The 12,105-nt window shown below is 36.5% G+C and overlaps 1 protein-coding gene across 2 annotated transcripts in view; it reads right to left on the minus strand.

Moving 5' to 3' along the window:
* AHCYL1 (adenosylhomocysteinase like 1) overlaps positions 1-12,105 on the minus strand; it is a gene marked incomplete at its 3' end in the record, with an annotated part of 56,929 nt that overhangs the window by 25,083 nt on the left and 19,741 nt on the right. For both annotated transcript variants that reach the window (XM_081948520.1, XM_081948521.1), the window contains exons 2-3: positions 1,520-1,631; positions 843-986 (exon numbers count right to left, since the gene is read on the minus strand). In XM_081948520.1, the coding sequence (XP_081804646.1) occupies positions 843-986; positions 1,520-1,631 (256 nt within the window). The remainder of the gene's footprint in view (positions 1-842; positions 987-1,519; positions 1,632-12,105) is intronic.

The following is a 12,105-nucleotide window of genomic DNA, read 5'->3' on the forward strand; positions in this document are numbered from 1 at the left end:
TATTTTGTTTTACTGTATTTTATGCTATGTTTTTTCATTATGATCTGTGGTTCCAACAATAAACCACATTTACTTGCTATCAACTACCCTGTTTCCCTGGCTTTTGAGCGCATGCGCTAATATAAGCCCTCCCCCAAAAATAAGCCCTCCCCAAAAATATTGCAATACAGCAGCAACCATGACCTCAAAAATAATAAGACCTCCCCAAAAATAAAGCAAAGTGCTTATTTCAGGGGGTCAAAAGAAAATAAGACTCTGTTTATTTTCAGGGAAACATGGTACTCTGAATCCAAAATGTAGCTTATTATAAGGTTGTGCAGCAATTTGAAGGGGGGAAAAGTGATTTGGGAATTAATGAAAGCACATGTGTTTAGTAACTTTTTCTTAAATCAAACATCTGTCTTATTGCAATTACATGGCGGCAGCTGTATGAACTCAGAAAAAAGCACTTTCTTTAAAAGGTTGTAAACAAGATACTCCAAATTATCTTTCATCTGTGAATCTAGATCTCTGAACAGCCCTAGTGTATATCTGAAGAATGCCAGCAACCTGAACTGAATACTGCCAAGGTGTGCTTAATTGCTCAAAATGGAACTATGTGAATAAGATCCTATTAATTTGTTAAACAAACAACTAAAACAAAACCACACTGATCACTTCTTGCCATTCATAAGGATTGTACAATACTACTTAATTAATAGGATCCAAAACTTTTGGCCTTGTTTATAAATTTACATCATTTGTGGACATTTCCAAGAGCTTCTTGCTTGCAAAGGTATTTGCTGACTAATGGAACAAAATTTATGACACCCAGGGAGAAGCTTTAGCAATTTGAGCTTTACCTTGCTCAGCAATCTCTATCTCTCGGCGCCCAAACTCTGCTTGCTTGATGTTCTTAACACAGAAATTACTATTGCCTTTGGAATTAGTTTGCTGCTTTTCTCTTGGAGAAACTTCATCATCAGAGCTATCAGTGTAGGATGCCGCTATAAAACAACATCAAAGTGTCCAATGAGAAGAGAATACAGATAAAAGAAACTAAGTCAATGATTATGTCTCAGTATAGAAGTAACCAAGTCAAGACTCTTTTCCACAATATGGGTAGCAACTATCTACTGAGTTCCATTATTATTGATATTGTAATGAACCACTTAACCCTCCCACTTATATGAATAGGTATAGGGATAACAAGGTCAGGGATAGGAACTTTTTTTTTAAAAACAATTAGCCTCTGAGAGTTGCAGGGGATCTGGCAAGGATATACTGACATGTATTTGATTTAAAAAAAATTTTTTTTATTTGAATAACTCACAAAAATCACATTAATAAATTCAACAGCATGACTTTCTCTCTCTTTCCGTGAGTGTGTGTGTGTGTGTCTGTGTCTTTGTGTCTGTGTGTATTCAAAAATTACAAGGAAGAAGTTGAGGGGCCAAATAAGCTTCTTGAGCTAACTACTTCTGGATCAGCAGAAGATAAATCAAAAGGAAAATAAATATTATTAAAGGGAGACACTTACCAGAACTGTAGCTGTCTGTGGAAGACTGTGAAATGGAACGAGACAGCGATCTGCGACCAGTCTTTGTGGGAAATTTACTGAACTCCTGCATATCATCTGCAAACTGGATTTGCTATACACAAAAAATAAAAAGTTACTATTGTTTTTTTAAAAGGTCAACAAGCTTAATTCTCCAACTTTTAAAACATAAGCAACGTAAGATCCCATTCTACAATGTTCAATACAAGTCATATTCCAAGAAGAAACCTTTCTGTATAGATATAATATGGCATTTTATGTTACCAGTAAATATAAATAGATGACATATCAGTATTCATAATATTCAATTAATGTAAATGAAAATTCATTGCAGAATGAAATAGAGGACACCAGCATTCTATTCAATAAAGCTACGGTACTTTGTAGCAAGACATTTCTATTACCAGACAATGTATCATGTATGCCTAATAATAAAAACAAGAATGATTACAACATTTAGGCAGCTACTCCAATTTGCACCTATAGATACAATTTGTTTCATGCTAAAATATACCATATTCTTAAGCTTATTCAACTGTGAACTTGGAACAATTCATGTAATACAATAATACTGTATATAATATTAATACATTAGATTATAATATAAAAGTAATAATCATTAAACCTATTTACACGTTTTGGATGGAATATCTGATAAATATTTTTCCTGTAGCTATTATTTAACTAGAGCTTAAATAGTAACTAGGTCGTTAAATAATTTAACTAATTATTTAACGACCTAGTTACTTGCGGGATCGCATCCTCCCACATACATCCCTGCAGCCAATCCGCTCACACAGGGAGGGGCTTCTCCAGGTGCCGTCCACTAGGCAATGCCAGCGGGCGGCGCCAAGGAATAGGGCCTTCTCTGTGATGGGCCCAACCCTCTGGAATGACCTCCCCCCCCCGATATTAGAACCACCACAGACTTCCGCTCCTTCCGACAAAAATTGAAGACTCACCTGTTTCGATTAGCTGGCCTGGCATAATTATAACTGTTACAACTGTTACCTCCTGGAAATATATTCTCAACTGGTATTTTAAGGGTATTGTTTTAAATCTAATTGATTTTAGGGCTTTTAGAGCCATATTCATATTCTTCTGTACAGTTCTTTTAATTTTTTAACCTCCTCCATATGTATGTATATTTATATCTATATTTATATTTGTATTTATTATCTGTTATTTGCTGTGTGGACTGTACACCGCCCCGAGTCCTTTTTGGGAGAGGGGACGGTCTAGAAGTGCGAAGAATAAATAAATAAATAGAGCAGGAGTATCAAACTCGATTTCATTGAGGGCCGCATCAGGGTCTGATGGCCAGCTCAACGTTACTCACAGGGGCGCCTGTGGTGTCCTGAGCACTCTGCCAATCTCCTGTTTTCAGCTGAGATTGCCTCCTGCAACCCTATGCCAATGAAAGTGGAGCTTGGGTGGGCTGCACATAGCCCTCCTGAGCTCCGTTTTTGCTGGCAGAGGCACTGCGGACCAGTCCCTCACTGTTTCCAGGGTGGCCCCGTGGGCCAAATCCAGCCCTTGGGCCTTGAATTTGACACCCCTGCATTAGAGAATTTAGAATAGAATAGAATAACATAGTTGGAAGGGACCTTGAAGGTCTTCTAGTCCAACCCCCTGCTTAGGCAGAAAACCCTACACCACTTCAGACAAATGGTTATCCAACATCTTCTTTTAAAAAATCCAGTGTTGGAGCATTCACAATTTAGCCAGAAGACATTTAAGTAAGAACATACAAAATCACCTACTTTCATTCTAGAGTCTAAGGACACAGAGAAATAAATTCCAATCTTTATAATACAACAACTCATTTATACATTGTTATGATCTCATTAAAACTTTAGGGTGAAACACTGATATAACAATAGCATCTGGCTGTGGTTAACTCATAATCAAAAACATGAGAAGTATTTCAAGACAAATATCTACTCCATAAAATGCTTGCTTTCACAGATCAAACTTAACGATATTGTGGTTTTATTGTATTTGCTTAATATGCTGTGTGAACTCAGCAAATAGTATATGAATTGTTTTAGAGAGATTGAAAACTACTTTGATATTAGTTTACTGACTGAAATTGTGTAGTAAATGTCAATGAGTGCAATTTCATGAATTCATTTATTAATCAACCCAACCCTTAAGGATACCAAGTAGGATGACTTAAAAAAGAAGGAAAAACAAAACCGAAGTGGTTAAACAAACCATGATTACTTTGCTTATTTGGAAGTAACTCTGGATTGTTCAGAAAAACACAGTGAATATATAACATGGCTGAAAAGTAGATTCTCTTTCAAGGTAAACTTGACACTTTTAACCAGGAGAAAAGGAGAAAATTAATTATTATAAGGGAAACAAAAAAAAAAAGAGATGTGCATTTTTCTGATTCTCAACTATTCTAGTAGTTGTTGCAAAATCTACAAAACTTGAAGCAACACTGCCTCTCTCATTCAATTACACACACACACACACACACACACACACACACACACACCCCTTTCTAAATGGATAACTGTTGATAGTCTGTACATCTATATTTATAAGATATTAATAGCTAATCTCTGAAAAGGAAATAACTTAGAATTAGGAAACCATCTCATTAATTTAAAAAAATCTTATCCTTGAAGTATACAAATCATGCATTATAGCAACTGCTTTCACTGTAATTTGATTATTTCAATAAACCACACACATGTTTTTTGTGTGACTTTGAGAACAGATTATTAGTGGGGATACCAAGAGGTAGAGCTGCAATTTGGGGATCTTAAAGGGGAAGAAATGCAAAAATATTTCAAAATGGCATAGAAATGTAGTTTTCTCTAGGCTGCCATAAATAATTTTACTGCATTTGATCACAAAATGAAACAGGTAAGTGACTTACATAATGAGAGAAATTGGGGTGGGGGATTTTAACGGTCAGTTTAAATAATATTTTAACTTGCATTCCCCCCCCAAATGAACTATCTTTCCTGGGGAAATAAAATGCATGCTTTTTGGAATAGCTGAGGATTAATGAGATAGGGTGAGAAATACTAACATGAATTAGAGAACATTAAAGAAGTTAACAATATTAGGATTAGGTCACATTTGGGACATTCTTACTTATTTCAAGATATAGAATCAAGTTTAAGGACCAAAAGAATAAATTGTTGTAATCCTATAATGACTAAAGTCATTGGATTCTGAATATATTTAAGTCCAATCATTTGTATTTTAAACAGCAAAATTTAAAACTTATAGTTTAAGATGCGGGACTAGAATGGGGATATCATCCTTAGATGTGGAAACTTAATGGGTGATTTTGGAACAGTCACTTGCAGCCTAACCTACTCCACAGGATTATTGCGGTCAGGCAAATTGAAGGAGATAGTGCTATACTGTATATTGCACCTTGAGTTCTTGAATGGTAGAACATAAATATAATAAATAAAATGGCGGCAATGTTTACATTAGTGGGGAAAAAATATAATTGCTATTGATGTTTTGCATTGCCAAGAATTACCACAGCAGTTTCATAGAAATTCTTGCCGTCTCACCACAATGAAGCACCAGCTCTGACTTTTTTCAACTCCAGCAACAGGGCTTGTGATTGTGTCAAGCAGACTTGTTGGCGTTCCATTATGAAAAGTATAGACTAGTCCAGTGGTGGGCAACCTTTTTTTTCAACTGAGCCAAATCTCGCCAAAACCACGATTGAAATTTATTTTGAGAGCCACATTTTTAAAACCGAAAATACATAGGATGGTACACAATTTTTAGTTTCAATAAACTCTGGCATTTGAAGCACGCAAGTCTTAAAGCTGTCAAGTTGCAAGACCTTTGCACCCCTAACCCTTTAGAAAAAAAAACCCAGGGGTCTTCAAACCTGACAGCTTTAAGACTTGTGGACTTAACTCCCAGAATTCCTCCTCCAGTCATGTTGGCTCAGGAACTCTGGCATTGAAGCATGCAAGTCTTAAAGCTGTCAAGTTGCAAGACCCTCGCACCCCCAACCCTTTCGGAAAAAAAAACCCAGGGTCTTCAAACCTGACAGCTTGAAGACTTGTGGACTTCAATTCCCAGAATTCTGAGAATTGAAGTCCACCAAGGGCATCAATCATATTAGCCCATGGATCTGCAAAATTGGCTCTTAAGACTGGTGGACTTCAACTCCCAGAATTCTGAGAATTGAAGTCCACCAGTCTTAAAACAGCCAACTTTGCAGACCTCTGTATTAGCCCAAAGCCTGGCGCTGGGCGGGCCTTGCTCCCCCATTGGTGGAGCCCCAAGAAGCGAGGAGGGAGAAAAAGAGACGGAGGCCAAGGAGCTTCCCCCCTGCCCCCTCCCAGCAAAAATCTAACCGGGGAGCCGGGCGGGCAGTAGCAAATTAGCCGATCACGCACGCAGCGTGATCGGCTAATTTGCTACTGCCCGCCCGGCTCCCCGGTTACATTTTTGCTGGGAGGGGGCGGGGGGAAGCTCCTTAGCCTCCGTTTCTTTTTCTGCCTCCTCGCTTCTCATCCCCGCCCGACTTCAGGATCCTCCCTAATCATTGTGGGTCGAAAAGAAAAAAGGGAAAGGGGCGCTTGTTTTGAAGTGCCCGAGAGGAGGGAGGGGAGCGGGCGCCCGGCACACAGAAGAGCCGCATTAAAATGTGTAAAGAGCCACATGCGGCTCACGAGCCGCGGCTTGCCGACCACTGGACTAGTCCAACAAGTTCCATTCATTTCTCTAGCATATAAAAATCAGTTTCTGGGCAAAACTTTAATTATTAAAATCTTTATCCACAACTGTTTTCCTTAGGGCTATATTCCAAAACCAATTAGAAAGTTTTTAACATAGTTACTTTAACAATGTGAAACTAGTTCTTATCTTCAAATGTAACTAATTCAATTGAATATTCTGTCTGAAGATACTGGATATCTCAAGATGCTGTTTAGTAAACGTTTCTCTGCAATCATCTCTCTTTTGGAAATGCAATTCAAAAGTTGGAATATTAAATCATATGAATGAACCTGTCCCTTTATTGCTCTGGGTTGAAACCCACTGGAAACATCAGGACTGTCAACATTTTAGTATAATAGCAATATTTGGAATCTGCAAGAACTAAAGATTTCTTTGACATGAAAGATAGACCAAACATATTGTAAAACTTGGAAAGATAAATGTGCAGTGTCAATAAAACACTATTTCACCTATTGATAAAAGACACTTTGGTCAAATTTTTGGACCAAAGTTTAGGCATTTATTAAATTGAATAAATGATTAGAATGCAGGTATACTTGTTCAATAAAAGAAAGAAAAAAATACATTATTCAGTACATCCCAGTCAAATCATGCTGATTTGGACAGATTTAGAATTTGCTGCAGGAGTCTTCCAAGTCTCATCAAAGTAAATCTAGGTCATCCAGTAAAATTTGAGAATGATATAAAAACAAAGATAATTTGGCTCAAAAAATGAGTATGTAAAAAAAAATATCAGAAGAGAATGTACTTCTGTAATGAATAGCACTAGTTTCCAACTACAGATTAAGTTTACCAGAGTTCTGTTTTGTAATTCCAAGCAGCATTCTTTTGGGAGAAATGTAGAAGAAACTTATCAGATGCCTCTCCCATGTTTACATCAATTTGAAACCGTGTCTCTGGCAAAAAAGCATGCACTGCTTCCAACTATGGGTATTAACTGAGAGTTGTCTGTACCCATTGCTGCCGGTTCTAGGTGTAACTGCTGCTAATGCTATTTCTCCATCAGGTATTTGAATAACTGTTTCCAATTAAATTTAAGTTACCTCTAGTGTTTCTCCTTAGTTGCTTGGGCCAGGAGACAGAACTGGAGGAATATGCAAAAATACTCAGAATGGACTTGAGTATTTGGAACTTGAGCAAGCCTATCCCGGGGTCATAATATTCAGAACAGTGTATTTTGGGGTCAGAATGTCCCATTATCAAACATTTTACATAACCCTACAGAGTTTCTTTGTTTTCAAAAGGCAGGGGCCAGATAGTTATTTCAAAGAGCAAGGTATAATGTTCAAGAATAGGCAGCCAGGAAGCTGCCTGTTGTTGTTAGGAAGTTAGATCTGGCTCTTGATAATCTCCTGTCCCCTGCCTATGTAAAAGCTTAGTAAGAACTTAGGAGCTTGCTCCAAAATAAGCAGCAGATGATGTGTTAATCAGGCAATACGCCTATGGAGATTCTCTGTCGTCCAGATCATGGTTGTTCCAAAAGTGCATGGCCATATGACTGCAAGGAATATAAATCCTTCCATTCTCCACCATTCAGCTAGAGCTGAAGAAGTTTTTTTTTATGAAAAGCAAAATGTCTTCTAGCAAAACAAAGTCCAGTTTCTTTCAAAAAAAGAAAGCACCTTTGGGACAACCAGGCAATAATCAAGAAAGAAGCTACAGTTATTAGCTGAGTGCAGCAAGTCTTGTTGACCTCACCAAAGGCTTAGCCATGAAACCTGAATCATCATCATCATCATCATCATAGATTAGTCTCTCCCAGCTTTAACATACTGTATTTGAGAAAGTTGATAGAAGAATCAAGGAGAGTTGAATATATAGCAATTAAGACGTTGGGTCAATGCTATTAAAGAGGTATTAGTGACTTTAATTGCTCTGATCATAAAAGACAAAGGATAGCCAGCATCAAAATTATTATTTGCAAATATTTTACACAGAAGCTTCTCACCTGGCTAAACCTTCACTGAACCTTTACTAAGTTTACCACCATAATCTGGCATTGGCTTAATTGTAACACATTTGAACTCTGCAGTCTTAAAACATCTGCTTTGCCTAAAGCAATTAGTAAAGATAAATAGGTTACTAACATCTTCAGTCTTGTTTCAGTTTTAAAATTTAACAAAGTGAAATATAATGATTATACAATATCACAATTATTCCTTTGGTATTAAAATGGTGCAGAGGTTAAACTGTTACGACTTTTATTGTACTAGGGAGTCCCATCTCAGCCATGGAAGTTATTGGATGACTAGGCTAATCATTTATTTCAGACTAATTTAACTCACAGGGTGTGTTGCTGCAGTGATGAAAAATGGACTTCTGTCACTTGGGTTTCTGAAAAAAAGGTGGAGATATAACTCTAACAAATAAATAAAATATAGTCTATAGTTCTTCCTTTAGGGTGGAAATACAGTATCTTCGGAACAACAGGAGATTGCTATTTCGTCCTGTAAGAAGTTCTTATTTAACTACAGCAAAGATTCTCTTACTCAAATTGGCCCATATTTACCTTTTATTTATTAATATTTGCCTAGAATGAAAAGAGAAACAAAATAAGTTGCACTTAGGTCTGGTTATTAAGTTGTAACAAGTGAATGGGAATCTAAGAAACGTCTTCCTCTGATGAAATCAATCACCAAATCCACCTCCATTGCCTAGTTATAGAAGTTCCAGTTTCAGAGTATTTCCTAGACATACATTTGTGGCTTAGATAGCTAGACTTTAGTAGTTTGTTTCAACAAGAAAAACTAACAAACTATTCCTTTTCACTATCAGATATTTTAGATTTTCAAAGCCAAGAGCATTTTTTAAAATGTCATCTTATTATTGGAACTCATACTAGTTTTAAATCTGGAAGTTGCTTTCTTAACTGGGTGGAACATCATTTTAGCAGTAAAGAAAATATTTTTAATTCCAAAGCTTCAATACAAAGCAAAGAAAGTAATTTTGTCCTTGCCTAGAGATTTAATTCTAAAGATTCAAAAATCAGTATCTCTCTTACTCTGTAGGACACACTAACTTTATACATTATATTAAGAGATATATGATTATATTAAAACATACTGCCAATTATTAATTGCTATTTACTAAAATGATTATTACAATGATGATTTTTGGGAAGCTAAAAGCTATATTGTCAATTGCTAAAAGTTCCATGTGCTCTCAACTTTCAAATAAAATGCCTGTTTTGTTGCATAATTCCAATATCTTAGCTATAAAAATAGTTTCTTAAAACTGATTGATGATATAGCTAGATAGCTAGACTAATTAGATTTAGATTTCCAGAGCATATTATCACTTTTGTTTGTCCTGGAAATGCTTGGCAAATATCTGAAAAATTATTTTAAAAGCTGATTACAAGTCTTAACAACGAGTAGGTTGATATTTCAGAAACTAAAAGTAAGAAGAAAAAAAACTTCCAACAATTTGCTCACTGAATTCCTAGCCCCTTTTCTTATTATTAACTTTGTGCTTCAGATACTCAAAACCCCAATTACCTACAATAGAATGTTTCCCTAGAGATTGAAAATATAATCATGAAGTAACAATATGGCCCACAAGCATACTCGGCTGAAATATACAATCTAAAAAAAATTGAGAAAATGAAAACTTACTGTCACTGGTGTGATACTCACGAATTGTTCTTCTGACTAGCTAGAAACTTAGCTGTTGAAGGTTCCACAAGACTATTTTGGGGCAACTTAAGCATAACTAATTTATTAACTACTTTATAGACTTCTTAAGGAATGAAATGTTTACTGCAGGGCAAAAGAACTCTAAATTTGCAATAGTAATTTTAATAGAAAACTAGACCGCATGCATAATGCTTATTACAGCAAAGACTTTTAATTGCTTTGTTGGTGGGAAGAGGAATGAGGCTAAACCCATGGTAATTTAATAAGCAGCTGGCAATCTATGCAATGCCAATTACTGAAACTATACTACCATCCTACACATAGGTAGGTACACTTTTTTTTTTCTTCCGTTCAATTATGTTTGATTCTTGGGAGTCTGCTTGGGCAAGAAATTTTCTTGACAAGGTTTTGCAGAAGTGATTTGCCATGGCCTCCTTCCTAGGACTATGAGAAAATTACTGGCCCAATATTACCCAGCTGGCTTTGTGCCAGTGGAACTACGTAGAACTCATGGTCTCTCTGTTTCTAGCCTAATATCTTAACGACTAAACCAAGCTGGCTCTCATATGGAAACTACATAATTCCCAAAACTAATCTACAGCCTCCTGGAATATAGGAAATTAGTATGGCAATGACAAGAAGTCATGCTTCCTTTCACATGTGCTAGTTTTCTAGTAATATAGATTTCACGTTACCTAGAATCAACTTTAATTTTTTGGGATCTCATTCAAGCGCTTGCATAGCTTGTCATGACTCAGCAGGAAAGAAGAAAAGTTGAATGTCATCAACATATTGATGACACTAACCTGAAAACTGCCAAGTGCCTAAAAATTTCATGGCGACATTGATTATCAAGAACAGAACTCTGAGGTCTGCTACAACATTTATACAATGGGGCCAAATACAAGTAGTGCTCGACTTACAGCCCTTTTGTTTAGTGACCATTTGAAGTTACAACAGCAATGAAAAAAGTGACCTATGACCGTTTTTCACACCTAAGGCCATTGCAGAATCGCTTTGGTCAGATGATCAAAAATCAGAGTTTGGCAACTGGTCTATATTTACAACAGTTGCAGTATCTGAGGGTCACGTGATCACCTTTTGCAACCTTTTGACAAGCAAAGTCAATGGGGAAGCCAGATTCACTTAACAACCATGTTACCAACTGTAGATTAACAATGGTGGCAAGAAAGGCAAAATTCATTTAACAACTGTCTTACTTAGCAATGGAGATTTGGAGTTCAATCGTGCTTGTAAATCAAGGACTACCTGTAGAAATTTCCCACTGCCACACTCTGGAAGCAGGTAGAAAGAGAACAATTGCATTTCCTGGAGACAATCCTTGCTGGTGACTGAATGCAAGAAAGAAAACATCTACAGGCTCGGAGGTTTTGTTTTGGAAAAGTACACTTTTAAGAAAAATGTGTAGGTTGCAGATCAGTCCTGCTGCTCAGTTCAAAACTGGTTCTCTACATATCTGAGATTACTTGGCTAATTTAAGCACACTGAATTTCACTTAGAACAAATAGAACACATCTTAACTCAGCATGTGGTTTCTTTGTGACTTATTTGTTTGGCACATATGGTACTTACAAAATAAATTACACTAACTGACCCCATTGCTTAGAATCAGAAAATAAGATAAACAAAAACCTTTAAAGAAAATAATAAGACAACAAATCCTTTTGTTCCTCAATCGTCCTATGAAATGCAAGTGCATAAACATCTAGCTGTAATAAAATGATAGGAAGAAATTCTAACCTGGAAAAAAATAAATCAAGTTGTGGGAATAGAACTATAACAGAACAACAGAGTTGGAAGGGACCAATGAGGTCTTCCAGTTCAACCCTCTGCTCAAGCAGGAGACCCTATACCTTTTGAGACATATGTTTGTCCAATCTCTTAAAAATCTCCAATGATGGAGCACCAACAACATCTGAATTTCTGATTAATTGTTCTGTCCGAAAATTTCTCATTTATAGGTTGGTTCTGTCCTTGATTAGTTTCCATCCATTGCTTCTTGTTCTCCCTTCAATAGCTTTGAAAATAGATTGACCCCTTTCAAGTAAGATTATGTAAGAATGTATGTAACATGTATGTATGTATGTATGTATGTATGTATGTGTGTTACAACCCCTGGTACACAAATACACACCTATTTCCCTGGCTCAGCTGATAAGGAGGAGAGCCTGTGGC

This window comes from Natrix helvetica, assembly GCF_964273705.1.
Source record: "Natrix helvetica genome assembly, chromosome: 3".
Classification (NCBI taxonomy): Eukaryota; Metazoa; Chordata; class Lepidosauria; order Squamata; family Natricidae; genus Natrix; species Natrix helvetica.